At 32.9% G+C, this 19,397-nt stretch overlaps 11 protein-coding genes across 11 annotated transcripts; 5 read left to right on the plus strand and 6 right to left on the minus strand.

Annotated features, from left to right (window-relative positions):
• Positions 1–266: 266 nt before the first annotated feature.
• On the plus strand, positions 267–1,295 carry AC631_03831 (exosome non-catalytic core subunit; the record flags this gene model as incomplete). Its single annotated transcript, XM_015612660.1, has 1 exon — positions 267–1,295. One exon carries the CDS (start codon positions 267–269, stop codon positions 1,293–1,295), a length of 1,029 nt encoding a protein of 342 aa, XP_015466506.1.
• Positions 1,296–1,391: 96 nt separating this feature from the next.
• AC631_03832 (uncharacterized protein) lies at positions 1,392–2,288 on the minus strand (the record flags this gene model as incomplete). The annotated part of the gene is made up of 1 exon (XM_015612661.1): positions 1,392–2,288. One exon carries the CDS (start codon positions 2,286–2,288, stop codon positions 1,392–1,394), a length of 897 nt encoding a protein of 298 aa, XP_015466507.1.
• Positions 2,289–2,788: 500 nt separating this feature from the next.
• On the minus strand, positions 2,789–4,024 carry AC631_03833 (uncharacterized protein; the record flags this gene model as incomplete). Its single annotated transcript, XM_015612662.1, has 1 exon — positions 2,789–4,024. The coding sequence occupies one exon, from the start codon at positions 4,022–4,024 to the stop codon at positions 2,789–2,791; it is 1,236 nt and encodes a 411-aa protein (XP_015466508.1).
• A 144-nt stretch (positions 4,025–4,168) lies between these two features.
• Positions 4,169–4,531, plus strand: AC631_03834 (uncharacterized protein; the record flags this gene model as incomplete). Its single annotated transcript, XM_015612663.1, has 1 exon — positions 4,169–4,531. The coding sequence occupies one exon, from the start codon at positions 4,169–4,171 to the stop codon at positions 4,529–4,531; it is 363 nt and encodes a 120-aa protein (XP_015466509.1).
• Positions 4,532–4,568: 37 nt separating this feature from the next.
• Positions 4,569–5,936, minus strand: AC631_03835 (putative RNA methyltransferase; the record flags this gene model as incomplete). The annotated part of the gene is made up of 1 exon (XM_015612664.1): positions 4,569–5,936. One exon carries the CDS (start codon positions 5,934–5,936, stop codon positions 4,569–4,571), a length of 1,368 nt encoding a protein of 455 aa, XP_015466510.1.
• Positions 5,937–6,113: 177 nt separating this feature from the next.
• On the plus strand, positions 6,114–7,385 carry RPN6 (proteasome regulatory particle lid subunit; the record flags this gene model as incomplete). The annotated part of the gene is made up of 1 exon (XM_015612665.1): positions 6,114–7,385. One exon carries the CDS (start codon positions 6,114–6,116, stop codon positions 7,383–7,385), a length of 1,272 nt encoding a protein of 423 aa, XP_015466511.1.
• A 93-nt stretch (positions 7,386–7,478) lies between these two features.
• Positions 7,479–9,950, minus strand: NUP84 (Nup84p; the record flags this gene model as incomplete). The annotated part of the gene is made up of 1 exon (XM_015612666.1): positions 7,479–9,950. One exon carries the CDS (start codon positions 9,948–9,950, stop codon positions 7,479–7,481), a length of 2,472 nt encoding a protein of 823 aa, XP_015466512.1.
• A 244-nt stretch (positions 9,951–10,194) lies between these two features.
• AC631_03838 (uncharacterized protein) lies at positions 10,195–12,159 on the plus strand (the record flags this gene model as incomplete). Its single annotated transcript, XM_015612667.1, has 1 exon — positions 10,195–12,159. The coding sequence occupies one exon, from the start codon at positions 10,195–10,197 to the stop codon at positions 12,157–12,159; it is 1,965 nt and encodes a 654-aa protein (XP_015466513.1).
• Positions 12,160–12,240: 81 nt separating this feature from the next.
• HRQ2 (Hrq2p) lies at positions 12,241–13,431 on the minus strand (the record flags this gene model as incomplete). Its single annotated transcript, XM_015612668.1, has 1 exon — positions 12,241–13,431. The coding sequence occupies one exon, from the start codon at positions 13,429–13,431 to the stop codon at positions 12,241–12,243; it is 1,191 nt and encodes a 396-aa protein (XP_015466514.1).
• A 544-nt stretch (positions 13,432–13,975) lies between these two features.
• AC631_03840 (tRNA (guanosine(18)-2'-O)-methyltransferase) lies at positions 13,976–18,301 on the plus strand (the record flags this gene model as incomplete). The annotated part of the gene is made up of 1 exon (XM_015612669.1): positions 13,976–18,301. One exon carries the CDS (start codon positions 13,976–13,978, stop codon positions 18,299–18,301), a length of 4,326 nt encoding a protein of 1,441 aa, XP_015466515.1.
• A 63-nt stretch (positions 18,302–18,364) lies between these two features.
• RRP42 (exosome non-catalytic core subunit) lies at positions 18,365–19,231 on the minus strand (the record flags this gene model as incomplete). The annotated part of the gene is made up of 1 exon (XM_015612670.1): positions 18,365–19,231. One exon carries the CDS (start codon positions 19,229–19,231, stop codon positions 18,365–18,367), a length of 867 nt encoding a protein of 288 aa, XP_015466516.1.
• Positions 19,232–19,397: the final 166 nt, after the last annotated feature.

Consider the following 19,397-nt stretch of genomic DNA (forward strand, 5'->3'; position numbering starts at 1 on the left):
ATTTATTCTATGAAAATTTCTTGTATGACGAATTAACTTGGGTGTCACGAATAAATAAAAATTACCAATAAGGTTTCTAATCATTCACTTTTCTACGATCCAAAGGGCTTGTGTTTATAGCTAACTTAACAATTTTCAATTCAAAAAAAATCTATGTCAGTGCGCGCCAGGGCTTCACATTCACAATAATTTTCGAATATCGATGAGATTAAAGAATTAAACAAGAGAATAAAAATCTAATACAACAATATATAATAGTATTAGAGATGGATGTTACAGATGTTATAAGTATCACCAAACCAGAGTCTCATGATATTGGCATTGACTCAGATGTTGAAATGTCTGATGGGGAGGAAACAAGTAAAAATGAGCAATCTATTGTAACGCCAGGTGAGCTAGTGACTGATGATCCAGTTTGGATGAAAGGTCATGGTACATACTTTTTAAACGATAAAACATATTCATCAGTTGCAGGTAACGTTTCTAGAGTTAATAGATTATTAAGTGTTGTTCCCTTGAGGGGTAGGTACCAGGCAGAAACTGGTGATCATATAGTTGGAAGAATTACTGAAGTTGGTCCTAAGAGGTGGAAAGTTGACATTGGAGCAAAGCAAAGCGCTATATTAATGTTGGGTTCAGTTAATTTGCCAGGTGGTGTGTTGAGAAGAAAATCTGAAAGTGATGAATTACAAATGAGAGGTTTTTTAAAAGAGGGTGATTTATTAAATGCTGAAGTGCAAAGTATATTTAGTAACGGCAGTGCTTCATTACATACTAGATCTTTGAAGTATGGAAAATTAAGAAATGGGATTTTCGTAAAAGTTCCTTCAAATTTAATTATTAAATCAAAGAATCATTCGCATAAGTTACCAGGAAATATAAGTGTGATATTGGGAGTTAATGGATATATATGGTTGAGTAAAACTTCCAGTAGCAGTAAGGGTAACGTCAACGCTAGTTCTAATAAAGCGCAAGCATCTATTGATTCTCAAGGTTCTTATAATCCAGGCCAAGGATCTGTCTCAATTACAAGACTAGAAGAAGAAAGTTCTTGGGAAATTTATTCTGATAAAAACGATCCAAACATTTCCAATTCGATACGTAGCAATATCACTAGATATTATAATGTTATAAAGGCTTTGAGTTATGGTGAGCTTGGAATAACAGAGCAAAGAATTACGATGGGCTATGAAGCAAGTTTGGCATATGCAAATGTTGGAAAGTTGATAGACAAAGATGCAATGGCAGGAATATGCCAAGATGTAATAAACAATGAAAAAATGAGAGGCACTTGATGCATATTGGTTAATTAATTAATTAGATGACTGTATAAAAGTTATAATAAAATTAGATTCTTTTAAGTAGAAAAAAACGAATGCAAGACTATCAAGCTATAAAAATTTTCTCTTTTTTAGATAACATCTGAAATAGACCAATTGTGCCATACCAAATATACTTATAATCACTATCATGATGATCGAGACTTTTGTGTACTCAGAATATATTTTTTCATTTGCATCTCTTAATTTAGATTCTTGCTCCATTAAGTTTTTTAATATCAATTCTGAATTTTTTAAGTTTTCCACAATATCACTTAATTCTGATTCTAAAAACTTGATATTGTTTTCAAAGTCTACTTGCGTAAAGTCCTTTTTCGAAGTTTCGTCTTTATCTTTATCTTTGGTTTTCTTTTCATTATTTTTGGCTTCAACATCTTTGTCAGAATTATACTTAAATTTCTTGAAATACTGCGCATAAATGTTATAATTAGTTTGTTTTATAGTAGTCATGTTCTTTATATCGACAAAAAGTTCAACTTCCCTATCCTGTGGTTGAAATGACCACGACTTATCCAGGTACAAATTATCAAAACAGATGTAAATCAAAGATTTTCCAGTATCGCTGTTCATAAGCTCATCAATCCTCTCTTGTTCTTTACTATTTCGCCCTATATGAAGCTTGTTTAGTATATTACGTTTATCGGGAGTATGATCGTTATTGTGGTTAATCTTCAGAGGGTTATTTAAATTGGTAAATATCAAATTTAATTCGTCTGATATATCTCCCTTGTATCTGATCTTATTATTCTCTGAATCAAAAATATTCATATTCAATACTTGAGATGGTAATTTCTCCCCACTGTTGACTGTTAATATTATTATATCATCTTTCACCGTTGGATAACTCACACAGTTTAGTAAATTATTAATGCTCGAATATTTCTTCTTGTCGCCCATCAGCTGTGGAGTAACTATGAGTCCTAACCCATAGGCTTGGATCATTAACATATTTGTTACCCATGCTGTCAACAAGACCTTAAATAGACCATTCATGCTAATGTTAGTTTTTATCGTCTTTGTACAAGAATTAACGTTTTAATAGCGAGCGTTTATAGGTTTATTAACCAACATATGAAAACGACAAAGAAATAAAGCAACTATTCTACCGTTGATTGATATGAGATAATGCTAAAGATGAAAACCCTGAAGTAAGCACAGCACTATTTTTTTCCTTCAAGGTTTTGTGCTTTCGAGAAAATTGAGGGTAAATAAAACACGCTAAAAACTCGTGTTGTAAGAATTGGGACTATTCTAAGAATGCGAAATTTATTACAATTAGAAGTTGTGCGTATATTCAATGATGCATCAAGGATCTAAATATTCTCTCTAGGTTTTAATTTTATCGTAAACAGTGGTGTATGGATTAATATATTCCACGTTTTACAATAGTTAAGTAGTGAGCCTCAAATTTATCTTTTGTTTTCGAAAGTCATGAACTATTTACAAGGTTAAGATTTACTTTTTGCAATTAAATCCTCGAGTCTTTCTTCAAATTCATGTTGCTCAACGTTTTCAACAATTTCGTTAAGTCTATATCCCCCCATACAACCAGCAATATCATATAACGAGAAGCCGCATCTGTGGTCAGTGACTCTATTTTGAGGGTAGTTATATGTTCTGATTTTGTCGGATCTATCAGTTGTTGTGACCTGATCTGTCCTTAACTTTCTTTGTTCTGCTATTTCTTTATCTCTTTCTAGCGCAGCCAATCTTGCTCTTAAGATAGAAAATGCTTTAGCCTTATTTTTAGGTTGAGATCTTTCATCTTGTTGTTGAACTTGAATTCCCGTTGGAATATGTGTAAGACGAACCGCAGAGTCAGTGGTGTTGACATGCTGGCCACCTTTTCCACCTGCTCTCATTGTGTCGATTCTAACCTCACCAGGTTGAAATTGACGTTCATCTTCCTTCAAGGAAGATTCATTACCATCGGACATCTTAGGCAACACCACCACAGCTGCAGTTGAGGTATGTATTCTTCCTTTTGTTTCAGTACTGGGGATTCTTTGTACTCTATGAACACCACTTTCGTGTCTCAATACGTTATATGCACCTGGATTGTCGATACTTATTATCGCTTCATTTATACTACCATTATTACCATGACTTTCCAGTATCATAGACCATTTCCATTTCATATTATTGGCAAAATTAATATACATATTTAATAGATCACCAGTGAACAACGCAGCTTCAGATCCTCCAACACCAGGTCTTAACTCCAACATGGCAGGTCTGTCACTGTGCGTGACTGGTGGTAAAAGTCTGCTTTGTAATAACTTTGTAAAATTGAATATTTTAGGGATCACATCCTTTAATTCATTCGATGCTTCGTGAACCATCTCGGCATCTTCCTCCTCATGCAAGATTTCTAACAAAGATTTAAGATTTTCAATTTCTTGTTGATATTTATGATAATTATCTAAGATCACTGAAATATTCGAAAACTTAACATTGGTTTCTTGGTCGAAGGAACCTTCAGATATTTTAGCTTCTAGCACTTTGAATTCATCCTTCATTGATTCGGCTCTTTTCAAAAGCAATGGATGTATTTGGGGTAAATCATCTATACTTATCGTATTACTGGATGGAGTTGAATAGTACCTAAATATTCTCTTAATTTTTGACACCCTTGTAATTCGAGCACGATTTGTACATGACTTCCAAATCAAAGTCTTCAACATGTTGTCTTCAAAAAATGTCCCGAGATAGTTTTAGTCTTGCAAAATTTACTTCTAGATAAAATTTTCGATTTCATGCGTGCTACAAAAAATGAAATCAGCAGCAAAACTTCAATAAACCAGTTATTTATTCGCCCGCTAATAATAATGTCAGCTGAAACCAAACCAATAAATATAAACGATTTCCAGATAGCAATAAGAGATTTATCTGATGAAAATCTTCATTCAATAAAAAATCAGTTAATAAATTCCATTTCTAAGTTGAAAGACACTAATGATATACTAAAAAATGAAATAGTATCTACCAAAGAGGAAATTTCTAATTTGGAAACAAACGAAAGTCATAGCCAATTGAAAAGCGATTTAGAATTATATGGTGAATCTATTGAAGAAAATAAAACAGTAATTGAAAACCAGAATCTGCGGTTGGTTGCGTTGGATGAAGAATTGAAAAGACGAGGATTAGTAACCTTAGAGTCAGGGGATGAAGAAAATGGCGTCTATCTTTAATTTAGTAATTATTATATATACAATTTATTTACAATGTTTATTTCTTTTTAATTGGAGTTACTTCAGTACCAAATAATTTATTCAAAAATGGTTTTTCTTCAATTTTAATTGGATCCTCCGGTCTTTTACAAACCAATAACCAAGTGGAACCTAAATGAACCCTCTTTTCGTAAGTAATATCCAAACCGGCATCATCAATTAATTCCCCAATGTCTAAATTCCATCTACAGGCCCATGTTTTCATCCTTTTATCAGACCTAAAATCTAAATGGTTATTAATGAAATCCCAATTACTTCTACCATGTTCAAGTAAAACTATTCTCCCTCCTGGCCTTAATAATTTCGACATATTCTTCAATGCTTTGGCTGGATCTTCATGCGCACACAAGCCAAATGCTTCTACAATTGTATCGTACTGAACGGGCTTATCTCCACCTGCAAGTTCAACTAAATCTTCAGCTTTTCCGACTGTGAATGCTGCCTTTTGGTATTTTGGGTAGCTCTTCCTGAACTTTTTTTGTGTTATGTTCACCATTTCTTGAGAGGAATCTAAGAATGTTATTGAGTCAATATTTTCAGGATACAAATAAGGTATATTTCTACCAGTTCCACAGGCAACTTCCAACACATCACCCCTCAATTGCTTCATTAACCATCTACGACGCTTACCCAAAAACATCCCCCTTTCTTCCCATTTTATTTGATCATCATATTCCTTGGCAATTTGTTCAAAGAATTCAGTCGTATTTTGACCAGGGACAATGTTTGGGTTATTGAAATTCTTATATGGTTCAGGTTCATTCATTTCATTTTCGCCCTCTTTTTCAATAGTTGGAATTTTTTTGACGCTCCTGACAGCTTGTTTGCTATACCACTCTTCTAAATCTTCAGGAGTGGGCTCAAACATAGAATCCTTGTCAAACAAATTCTTTCTTCTGTATTCCTTTCTCATCATTTGATATATACGAAATTTTTTCTCTTCTCTTGGTTTCAACTTATCATTACTGAGTGCCTTCAATTTCAAATACTCATATTCTGATAAACTTGATGGATCTTCAGTATATTTTTTTCTTATATGCTTCATTTGTATATCTTCATAATATCTATCCCGCATATAGTAGTAAAAACAAGCCATAAAAATCACGAACGCAGAAATATAGTACACAGTCATCCCTTTCTTAAACTCTTTGGATTGGAAATATATACCCCATTGACGCCATTTAGGAAGCTTCTCTAAGTTTTTCTTTTCTTGTAGTTCTTTAGGATTTAATGGAAATGGTGATTTATTAGAGTAATATCTCAAAAAGACAGGATTTTGGATTGATCTTGAAAAATTTGGGCCAATACCAATATTTTTCAAAAGATTCCGTCTTACAAGCTGCCTGGGCACCTTAGAGCTTAGCATTTTATCCCTACACTCTCAATGCAAGATGATCTATTCTGAGGTTCAACCTCCTAAAATATATGAACATTTTTATAATTCCGGGTAACCGAGGATTGGTTATGATTGAAAATCTGAAGGCAAACATACTTAAAGACATATGATAAACAGATCTATTCAATTGCAATCAATATTTGTATCATGGCAGACACTTCCACATTATTAGAACAGGCTAGAGCGGCGTCATCTAGTGGTAAATTCAAAGAAGCCGAATCAAAATATCAAGAGATAATTTTATCAAAAGAGAATTCTGGACAACCAACTTCTAAGGTTTTACAAGATCAGGAAGCTGCTATATTAGAATTAGGGAAGATATATCAAAATGAAAAACAACCCGATAAGTTAAACGAACTTCTTGCGTATTCAAGAGCTGTATTGGGGAATTTTGCCAAGTCAAAGACAGCTAAGATCGTCAAAACACTTATCGAGTACTTTGATAATATTTCTGATGCTCTTGAGTTACAGATACAAGCAACTAAAGACAGTATTGAATGGTCAATCGAAAATAAGTTATCATTTTTAAGACAATCGTTACAATTGAAATTATCTGCGTTGTTATATCAAAAGGGATCATACCAAGACGCATTGAGAATTATAACGGATTTGTTGCGAGAATATAAGAAATTGGATGATAAGTCGTCTTTAGTCGAGGTTCAATTATTGGAATCCAAATTGTTCCACGCTTTAAGAAATATTCCAAAGGCAAAGGCTGCGTTAACAAGTGCAAGAACATCAGCTAATTCGATATATTGCCCAACATTATTGCAAGCAGAATTGGATTGCCAAAGTGGTATTTTGAATTCAGAGGATAAAGATTATAAAACTGCATTTTCATATTTTTACGAAGCGTTTGAAGGCTTCAACTCTCAAGATGATGATAGGGCAATTGTTATATTAAAATACATGTTATTAACCAAGATTATGTTAAATCTTATCGACGATGTTAACACAATTTTAGGTAATAAGAATGTTGTCAAATATCAATCAAGAGATATTGATGCAATGAAGTCCATTGCTACTGCTTATTCTAATAGATCCTTGAAGGATTTTGAATCATCCCTTTCTACATACTCGCAAGAATTAAGGTCTGATCCAATTATTAAAAGTAATTTCAATGCTTTATATGATAATTTATTAGAGCAAAACTTGTTGAAGATAATCGAATCGTATAGTTGTGTTGAATTATCTCATATTTCCCAAACAATTGGCTTAAATTTACAACAAGTTGAAGGTAAATTATCTCAGATGATTTTGGATAAAGTTTTTTATGGTGTCTTAGACCAAGGAAATGGTTGGTTAATTATATATGATGAACCAAGAAAAGATGCGACATATGAAGCTTCATTTGGTCTAGTAAACAATTTGTCTAACATTGTTGATTTATTGTATGAAAAGGCTTCTTCATTGAATTAGACTGTTTATATAGTAAAATCTAGTTGGATATAATGACCTAAATAAGAATTAGATTATATATTTTATTCTCATAGTTTTTTAAATGTAATAAAGCTAATGAAATATTCCTTTTATACCTCTTTCACTTGCAATGACAGAAATTTCTCCGCATCTAACAAGAAATTCATCCAATCTTCCGCAACTAACAAAACAATTCAAGAAATCATTTTCGTCTTCATTAGCAACTTCTGTAACTAATTTCAAAGCCCTGCGCATGTACGACCAATTATTTAATCTTGAATACTGATAAATTTGCAACAATTCCATAATCAAGTATGGTACATATATAATTCGCAACTCTTTAAATAATTCTCTACCTTTTGAGGCAGATGCTATTAAATCAGAAAGCCACTGGAATATTAATTTTGTTAATGTATTAGTGACTTTTTCAATGGAGTTGTTTATATGATTGGATTTCCAAAACGAATTTGGAGTTATTTTCGATAACACACCATTTATCTTATTATCCTTCAAGAATTGTTTCCAATCATCTATCAATAATAGACCCAGAATCAATGATTCATAATTTAAAAGCTCTTCCTTGTCATCTTCACTAACAATAAATGATACATTAGGAGAACTGATTGAATTTATGTGCGCTTCGAGATCGTACTCTTTGATTAATTGTTTGAAATTCTTATCTTTTCCAAATTGTTTTAAAGAAGATACTTTGCCGCACAATAAAAACCTACGCATGATAGTAATGGATGCTGAAATTGCATCCTCATGCATAGAGTTTTCAAAAAACCATTCAACAGAACGGTATAATTTGTAATCGGCATCATCCACCTTGGATATATCATCGTGTACTATGACATTAGAAGATTGCTTATAATGAGGCTCAGTTTCTATCATCACTCTTTCCACAGTTCTTCTTAAAATGTTGAACATTTTATCTTCATTATATCCAGTGTCCGAATGAACCAGCAAGTCTTCTCCAATGGGGGTTGTGATATTACTAAATTTTTTGGCAATTGCGATCTGTTTCGAACGTTCTTCGGTATCTGTGATTGAAGACAAAAACAAGGAGTAGCACTCCCTTGCATCTTTTTCATCAGAGATAAATGACAAATAAATTGGAATCAATTCCGCCAACTTCATCTCTGATAACTTGGATACATAAAGTGTCATGACCTTTGTAATATCTTTGACATTAACGTTATTTCTTTCTTCAGCAATTAATTCAAAGATTGCTAAGTGTGTTACAACCCTAAGAAGATGACTTTTAGATATTATTGAGTCAGAATCACTATCCTTGCTTGCATTGCTCAATGAGCGAATAATGTTATGTATCAATGTAGACACTTGATTAATCATTATTCCACCCATTATTATTCGAAGAGGATGTGTACTTTTTTCTGCAACTTCATTTTCAGATTTCAGTAATGCATTCAAAATATCGTCGACACTTGAAAATTGAGGTTTAGGAACAGCAAGGGATAAAGTCTCATCTTCAAGTAGGTTTTTTGGCAAGCTGGAAACTACGAAAGATTCCAAATTATGTATATACAACTGATTCAAGTATAGTAAAAGGTATTCTTCCCAATTATCTGAAGAATCTTCCAAATTTAATGCTATATTTCCACCACTCAAATAATTATAAATTAACTTTTCATTACGATTTAAGTTAGGTTGTTGAGATAACTTATAGACTGTTTTCTTCCACAATAGCTTGTGTCTAATACCTGAAGGCTTAGAGACGAATGGTGAATCATCTTCTGACTTTCCGTTATTTAGACTATCCAAGAACATATTATCGGAATTCAGAGGGGGGTTTATAAATTCTTGGTCAATAACAGGATCAACGTAATCTTGAATAGCACCAATTAAAATCAATGCTAGAGTGAAGTTTCCTGTAAGGTTAGCATAATCTATGGCTTCCTGAATTCTGTTGGCAAGAACCAACTTATATATCAAATAAAATGATCTTGAGTCGGTATCATTGTCAACTGGAAGAATTCTCTTTCCCGACCTTAGTGGAGAATCTGAATCCAAATAATCCACAATATTATCTGATTGTTTTCCATTATGTGTTAAAACTTCGAGATCTTTGTTTTGAATTGCTTGTCTTGTATTTTGCCATTTTCCACTAGAAACATCCGAATCATCAAAATCTATAGACTTTGAATTAGTCTGTAACCAATGAATCATGAGAGATATCTCCCTAACTTTAGGATTCTTTCTCAAAAAGTTCTCTTGTTTAACTGATAGCGAAGAAAATGGATATTCTTTATATGGCTCTTCCGAAATGCTGAGTCTGAATGAGTACAAGCTCTCAACTAAGTGCCATAATTTCGTTTCCAAATCCCAATTCTCAAATTCTTCTTGAAGCTCACTATTTGGCTCTTCTTCACTAAGTTTTTCACCAACCAGCAAAGCATTTAATGCACAGATAGATTTAAAATTGCCAATTATTTCAAAGATATCCTTTTGGTTATTTAATTGATATCCTTGTAATACATTCGCAAATTGTGTCTCAGGATTGTTAGCCACTTCCTCATCCTGAACCACCATTGAAGTTACCATATTCAACTATTCAATATATTTATTTATGTAAACAAGTTTTAAGATTTATACTATGTTTTTAATTTTTTTCATTATTTTTGCGACATTAAATAAATGTCGCTAATATGCGCAATGTACAGGTAGTAGCATGTCTATCGCTATCAGTCCTAGTAATGACGGCAAACATGGGGACAAACTTAGTAGTTCCTAAAAAGTAATTGAAAAGCATATATACATATTTGTATAGCGTACAATTAAATATAATATGTCTAAAGGAAAGGAGAATAAAGTGGGTTCTTCTACGCCTTCATTTGATGATGAGGAAGATAACAACCCATTCCCACACATGCAAGGACTCGCAAGTCTAATGAGTGAACATGGGATTTCTAATGGAAGTAATATACAAGATAAAGGAGACAAGGACAATAATGGTAATAATGGTGATGAAGATGATGATTCAATACTACTTTATAATTCTAATAATCAAAATGATTTTAAGTCTGGCTTGAATAAAGATACTTTCAAATCAATTCAAATCAATTATGAAAGTAGAGTAACCAGGCTATTGAGACCTAATAGTAATGTGAGGATGCAAATAACGAAAGCAGGAAATTCTAATGAGGGTATGATAAACACGCTGAAAACGTATATCGTTTATAGCATACAGCTAATTAACAATGATGACCCTAGTGATGAAATACAAACTCGAAGAAGATACAGCGACTTCGAAAGCTTACGAGACGTACTTAAGAAGATATTTCCATTGATTATTATTCCTCCTATCCCCCCTAAAAATTACTTCAAGTTTTCAATGCTCAATGATTTGGTTAGCGGAAACATACTGCAATCGTCTAACAATAGCAGCAATAACAGTACAGGTGCAAATACTTCGACAAATACTACGAATGGATTGGGGTCAAACTCGACTAATTATTCCTATATTAATTCGACGCATTTGAATAAGAATAAGCTTATTGAGCACAGGAAGAGGCTTCTTTCTAATTTTCTCAATAATTGTTTAGCAATTCCTCAGATAAGGAATTTAGAATTTTTTGCTAAATTTTTGGATCCTAATGCAAACTGGACAGATGAAATAACTTTAATTTCCAGTCAATTGCCTAAATCTATTTACTTGCTGAATCCGGAAAATGGTTTGAAAACAGACTCCATTTATGCTAATTTGCCTAATCCAGTTGGTAACCATTCAATAAATATGTCATTTTGGAAACCTTTACAAGAAAATAAGAAAAAGCTAACGAAGAAAACCAACAAAATATTGAACAATGGAAATACAGAAGCATCATCACAACCAAGTACAGGAACTATAAGTCCAGTAAATAATAATCCTGATCATCTAAAGAATAAGTATATTATAGACAATTCATGCCTAGATGACATCAATAAGAAGATTATGGCCAACTTCATAGGACTAGCAAATGATTATACTGAATTAGGAACAATTTTTAATTCCTTTTCATTAATATTATCTGATTCTCCCATGATTCGATCTGCAAAAGCAAAAAATAACCAAGAAGAAGATTCTAAATTAAATATAATATTTGATAAAATAGGACAAATATTTGATCGTTCCTACATAACTATAAGTACATTAATTGCAGATCTCGAAACCAAGTTTTCAGAGCCATTGGGAGAGGCGGTTCAGTACTCGACTATATTACAATTTATTGAAAAGTTCGAGAGACGTAAGGTTCGTCAGAAGCGATTGTTAGAGGATGATGTAAAAGAAAAGAAGCACGAATTAGAAGAATTATTGAAAGCGGAGGAAGAGTCATCAAGAATTGAAAGTGTGATGCATGTGCCTAAGAATTCAGGTTTTAATTCGAGAAGCTCTAATGCAACCCTGGATGCAAACCTGCAAAGCATAAAATCTGCTAACAACAAATATAAGTATCTACCTAATATGAATTCGTTTAAAAAGATTACTCAATATGTCACTGATATAATAGACCAGAATCCTGAGCAAACTAGGAAACAAAAAATAACTTCTCTACAAGGAAAAATAGGATTGTTAGAGAAGTGCCAAGGTATTATGCTCCAGGATATCTCATATATCACCGATGAAATAAACAAGAACTTTAAACTGTTCCATACTAAACAATTAAAGATAATTTATGAGATATTGTTATGCTATAATGGCTTTCTTGTTGAATGGGCAAAGAAAAATATTGATATATGGGAAGAGATAAAAGATGAAGTAGAGAAGTTATAACTTCTGCTTTATCTTTGACTTATTCGCTTAAATTGATAGTCTAAGTTTATTCAACTCTATAAATAGTCATGAATATTATATTTACTTATTTTGATCCAGTAAGTATTCTACGACAGCAGGACCCCATTCAGCAGCTCGTTTGTACAACGAGGTCTCTTCGGGAAGCCCTTTGATAGCACCAATTAATCTCTCCCGAACCTCCCTATCATCTTTTTTGATTTCACTCATGGGCAATAGGTATGTCCTAATTGTGAAAACTACCGCTTTTGACTTTGGCAACTTTGTTAACGCTTGTCGCTCGCTACGATAATGAACCTGCTTCTCAAAATCTAAAGTAGCGGCGTCGATAGCTACTTGCTTTTCACCTTCACGCAAGTGGTGTCCTTTGTTTTGGTCATCTACGTAAAGTTTATGATGAGTTTGGACCGAAAAATTGCTTCGAGTCACAAATTGACCTGGCTCAATTCTGTTAAAAAATCTGTTCATGGAAAGCTTCAACTTTGTTTCGTATCCAGGTACAGGATGGTGTACAAAGGATAATGGTTTGTTGAACCGATCTTTGGGATTGAATCCAGCTGCAAAAGCAAATATACCGGCCTTGAAAAAGTATTCCGTTCCATCCTTTTCATCTTCTCTCGAAGGATCCTTTAGCAATATGAGAAAATCCTCTTCTATATTATTGGCCAAGATTATCAATAACTCCCGAGGGTTGGCCTCGTCAGCTGCACGAGCAGGTAGGTAATTTCCAGTTATGGAATTGAATACTTTGCCGTTTTTTGCACCTTTAAAATACACGGGATATTTGACGCACATATAATCAATCACAATATCATAAAATTCCCTAATGGCAGGGATAGCCTCATCAGTAATAAGGACTGTATTTGAAGCCAAATCTTTGTCAGGAGGATAATCTGGATGAGTATTTGATACTATTTTAGCTTTATTTTCAATCCTGTTGAGATATGTCGGCTCAATTAAAAGCCAGTCCTGAGGGTCCAACTTTCTAATACCCATGGTCAACTTGTATTCTCCGTTTTTGAACGGAAATGATTTCAAAGGAGTTACCTTATCCCATTCGAAATCTGTAGACACTGGTTCAATATTAGGCTTCACGTATGTTTCGGGGGTCTTATCCGCATTTTTAACGATTGAAGTTTTGAATTTTGATTTGTTATACTTGAATAAAGTGTAAAATACAATAGCTCCTATTGATACTATCAACGGGAGCTTATCCGCTAACTCAACAGGCAAATATTCTTGAAAATATTCCATATCATTTCGGGGTACAGCATACTCTTCAAATGAGATACGCCTTTCTTATATACTATCAACAGAACAGATTCTCTCCGCGATAACAATCCCGCGCGGGTCTGGAAATCCTATAATAAAGGGGAAATTAAAAATGGCCCCGGATAAAACACTTTTTTTAGTATATCTCAGCGAGCTTATCAGCCCAGACTCTATCCGAGGTCTTAATATTGTCTTAAAGCACATATCGACGATCCGGTTAGCACGATTGCATCTAATTTTGAAAGATTATCGGAACCCACAATAATGTTTTTGTATAGAAATACAAAAATATAGAAATATAGAACACCGTAATAAAGAAATATATGTAAGGAGCGGATTAATATCTGCTAGTCATGATAAGCTGTGCTGCAAATATCACTACTATACTGTTATCTGAAATGAACGCTGTAGCTTGAAACTTATCTTAAATAGTTAAGCTCACGTGAACGAATAGAGATGATGCAAAAAAATTTTATTGAGAAGTTGATAACTATACGAATATTTGACTTGGGTTAATGGAGTAAGAATGTCTAGTTCATTATCTTTGGTTGCCAAATATTTGGATGCATCAAAGAAATCTGAATTGGCATTGAAATTAACAGATGATCTTGGTAAAAATGCCGACAGCCTAGTCGCATTATGTGAATTGCTTGATGTCATAGATACAGAATCTAAAGAACTGATTTATCCTAGGATATTAGAGTTTGCTAACTTGATATTAGATAATAAGGACAAACACACAGATGATAATTATAGTGATATTTTGATGTTGATGAAAAAATTACCTCAATTGTACAAAAGTCTTTTGCAAAAGATTATCACACACTTTGAATTGTACATAAGTGATTCCCCACTTAATTTTTTGCCAGAAATTAGAGATATAATTTCTCGAAGTGATGAATATGGGGTTCGTTCGTTGAAACCAAATACTACTCTGGAAGGTCAGGCTTTAGACAATGAGTATATTTTGTCTCTATTCCAATTTTTAGAGTATGTTTTCGTTCGTCTGAATGGTGAAATACAAGGTAAATCTGAAATTGATCCTATATTATGTTATTTTATTGGTGTTGCTGATGAAAGTATTGCAGCAGTAGCTTCAAAATTACTTCGTTGGAGAGTTGAATCAATCGTAATTATGAGCAAAGATACTACATTCGTTTGGGACATATTGTATGCTTTGGAGAAAACTGACAATAAGATACATAGGAGTAATGCATTCGTATTCTGGTTACGGTATTTGAATAGCTCTAACAGTAATTTGATAACGAATAGTGACATATATCAGAGAAAAATATTAAATAGCGAAAAATACTGGAAAATTATTCAGAATGGTCTTAATAGTAATTCCCATGACCATAGAAAGTTTTGTTTATCACTCTTGCAACTATCTGTTAAATCAATTAAATCTTCGTTTAAGAATGAAATTTTGACATGGGATTCTACCTTAAGAGATCAACATTTAAAAGAATGGGCAAGATACATTACTTTGTTTGAAATATTGGGTGTTGATACCTCTTTGCATCAAGCAGAAGCTGGGGTCAATGATATTGTAGGTTTGATTTCTCCTACATCTTTAATTCATCCTTCTTGGGGCTTCTGTTTGTTGTCTACTGGATTTAAGGCGTCCATGGACTCCGTTAGAAAGTTTTCCTTGAGTCTCCTCTTATCCATTCCATTGGAAAATTTATATTTAATCAAGTATGGATTAGAATACTTGGAAGGAGTCTATTTGCCATATGCCATGTTGGCCCCTCACTTTTCAGTAAAACTGATGAACGGTGTAAATGAATGTCAATGTGAATATGGTGAACGATTATGCGAGTTTGTTGCTAGTTTGTTGAATAATTTAAAAACTGAAGCTGATTTTGAAGACGTTGCATTTTCCATTTTAAAGGTTTTAGATAAATTGAAGGATGCATTTGATCCAGCCAGAGTATACGTAACATTAGGTTTACTTCGTGGTTTAGATAAAAAACAAGTTTTGTCGTTTAGCAGACATGATGCATTTTTATTGAGATTATTTGAAAGTAATTCAGAGGGTGACTTATTTGAATGCGCTAATCAAACGATGAATTTGAGACTAGTACTAAATTTTAGATTAACTAGTTTGAATAATTTTATCAAATTATTAGACAAATTTATCAAATTCAATGGGTTCAAGATAGTCGATGAAAATTTGTCATTAATTGTGAATTATTTGGAAAGCAATAATGTTTCTTATGAAAAATTAATGGTGTGTTTAAAAGAAGAAGAGATGTATTCTTCGGATTTGAAAGCATTGATTGTTGGACTATCCAATTCTTTCTTTTCAGATAAAACTGATGAAGTTCTTGAAGTTTTAAATAAGTCAGATTTGATTTTAGCAAAAGTACTCCGTTCCAATTTTAAATTGGATGTATTTCAAACAACGGATGGATCTAAAATTGTTGAAAGCTTTTTTGCAAGGGTGCTCAAGGGTGAAGGAGACTTTGATTTATTTGAAACTTTATCAGAGATTGATTTCACTTCCCATAGACATTTTTTACCTTCTGGTATTAATTTAATTGAATTATGGGCTGTTATAAATGCTGAAGTACAGTCAGACGATAGATTGACTTTATCACTACTGGTTAATAGACTTAAATTTTTGAACAATATTCTTGATGCTATTCCTTTAGTCAAAATTGAAAATCATGAAATCTTTGATATCAAACCTATGGTTAAATTTAACGAATTCCTTTTCATAAATTCTAAAGAAGTCTCTAAGAATTTTAAGACTTTCTATAAAGTAATAGATGATGCATTTGGTGAGTATTATAGGATTTTATCACATTCGCTACAAAAGCAGACCCCAACTGAAATTGAAATTGATAATATAATAAAGGTCATTAACCCTAGTTGTACGCACTATCACTCAAGTATTTCACTTGTAAAGCTATTGAAAAATATTCTTTTGCAAGAATGCATTTCGCTCCAGATTATAATGAGTACAGTTGAAAGTTTGGGAGATATATGGGATAATTTGAATTCTTCTAGATTACAATTAAACCAAAAGGATTTACATGTATTAATAATTAACACATTATTACAACCAAAAATTATAAATGCTTCGATAAATAATGAAACAATTAGTAAACGTTTATTCGTCTTCGGAAGATCAATAATCGAAAATGCTGAAGGAAGAAGGTGCTTGTTACCATCTTTTACGAAGAACTTATCAAACTACCAGATATATGGGTCTGCTAGCTTTGAGAAGATAGATTGGATCCCTGAACTTTTGGTGAGAAGTTTTACTGTCTTTCAATTAAAGAGCAACGTTTTCAGATTGGAAAATGTTATTGGTAAGCTTTATGATGAAAAAATTTCTTTGAATAAGGAAAATAATATTTATAACAATATTTATGGATCCGAGGAGATAAGTGCTAAAATTAATCTCATGGCTATTTTTAATTCGATCAGATCATCTGAATATAGTTATAAGATATTCCGCTTTATAATTGATAATGAAGAGGAGTTCAATTTATTTAATGTTGTGAAAAATACCGATGGATTTGAGGAATGGAGAAGAATTCAATTATTCACAATCATAATATCTATCATAGATAAGATAGATAGTGAGGTAATTATATCTCAGTACGTTCCAACCTTCATCAAATTAATAGAGACCGAACCAAGCCCATTGGTTAGAGCGTATATCGAGTGGATAGTTGCCATTAATTTGTTGAAAAGTGATGAACTTACCACGATTTTATTTGATCGCTTGAAAGCATTAATTGATTTAACTGGTTTAAAACCAGCCGTTGTAACTGCTTATGAAAGAATATTATTCTTAATGATCCAACAATTACCACACGCTAAAGAATCAAAAGCATTAGGCAAGTTTTTAACAGTCATTGTTCCAGGGGCCACGTCTAATAAGGCGATGACTAGGCATTTCTCAGTTTCATTAATATGCTCCATCTATCCAGAAATACAATCCAAAAAATTGGCAATAGAGCCTGAGTTGGTGATTATGATTGAGAATATGTATAAAAGTGCAGTAAATTCAGAATCTTTTGGTCAATATAGAAGTGGTGATGCATTGTTATGGGATATTAAGCAAGATTTGAATTTAGTCAGCATTGCAGGTGCACTTTTGATGAGGTTGACCGATCGTGATGTTGAGTTCATTACCAAGGAAGACTATTTAGAACATTTATCGCAAGCACAAATTGATCATTTGACTCACCCTGTTGGTGAAAACATGCAAGAATTGTGGATAAGAGAACGTAAATCGTTGGCAAAGAAATCTGTCCAAACGAAAATGGATATTTCACAATCTGTATCACAATCTCCATTACAGACCAAGAGTGGTGCTTGGAATACGATAATGGATATCGATGCGACTTCAAACGGCGCTGATATTATTCGGAGTGACTTGATCGTTGTATCATCATTAGTTGATAAACCTCCAAACTTGGGTGGAATTTGTAGGTTATGTGATGTACTAGGAGCTGGTCTATTGACCTTGAATGATATCAATGTTAAAAATCACCCTCAATTTAAGAATGTTGCTGTAACAGCAGATTACTGGATGCCTATGCTTGAGGTTAAACCTTCAGAAATTATATCTTTTTTGAAAGAAAAGAAAAAAGAAGGCTATACTTTAATTGGGTTGGAACAGACCGATAAGTCTGTTGAGTTGAATAGCGATTTGAAGTTTCCTAAAAAATCCTTAATTTTATTAGGCAGAGAGAAAGAAGGAGTCCCTGGGGACTTGTTAGCTGAATTAGATTTTTGTGTTGAAATTAAACAAGTTGGAGTTATCAGATCCATGAATATTCAAACTGCAACGGCAATTATAGTGCATGCATACTCAACTCAGCACTGCTAAATACAGTAAATAATAAGTAAAACTTTTATCTAAATCTATAATACAATATATACGTCATATAAATTAAAAAATTGCTCCATCATTTCCGTCATCCTGCTCTATTAAAGTGTCTAAGGCATGTGTAACAGCACCGCAATATTTATTGACCATAGATATACCCTTGATGATTATCTTATTATTCAAGCCCTTATAATTTGCATTATTAGAATTGGCCGCTAAATTCATATTACTAATAGGAGCAATGACCTTATTGTTATGCCAACTGATTATTAAACCATTCTCAAGTACTTGTTCTTCTTCTATCGTCGGATCAAAAATTAAATTCAGACCAATCACACCCAAAGTAATGAATATAGGCGGACTGAATGATTCATCTTTAATCATCGACGATAATAACTGGGCATTGTCCCAATCGTCTGAAAAGGTCGGTTGTTCTTCGATCTCTTCATCATTCACATCACTGACTAGTAATGGTAATTTGGTTGTCTTCAAAGCCAAATAGCAAGTTAGTGATAGTAAACTTAAAGGATAAGATGAATGACTTATGACAATGCAATCTATGAATAGCTTAAAGGTGTACTTCGATGTTAATCTTAAATATTGGAATGGAAAGTTCTTACTTAGCAAATTTGTTAAGTTGAAGCTTAAATTAGTTACGAAATTTGAATCATCTCTGTGACCTGCAACATCTATATCACATTCTATTAAATTATTTTCTTGTGATCTTAATACTACTTTGGATTTAACACTCACAATACATTCACTACCATCCATTAATCTTATTCTTGCAGACCCATTTGATGCAGGCAAAAATGAAGTTTTGGCTTCTAAGGGACGAAATTGATGATCCGATCTTGAATCTGGCCTAATAGGCGTAGTCTGTGTTAAAGAGTCATACAAGTATGATCTTTCGGCAGGTGATAATATCATATTTTGCTTCTTCAATATATTATCTATCCAAAATTTATACTGCCTTAAAAAAATGTAATAGCGATGATTAAATAATTGACGTGTGCGCACGACAATTTTTTTATCGAATTTTGAATAACAACTATTTTGATTAAAGTTACGATCTCTTTACCTTAATTACCAAAAC

This window comes from Debaryomyces fabryi (genome assembly GCF_001447935.2).
Source record: "Debaryomyces fabryi strain CBS 789 chromosome Unknown contig00089, whole genome shotgun sequence".
In the NCBI taxonomy this organism is placed as follows: domain Eukaryota; kingdom Fungi; phylum Ascomycota; class Pichiomycetes; order Serinales; family Debaryomycetaceae; genus Debaryomyces; species Debaryomyces fabryi.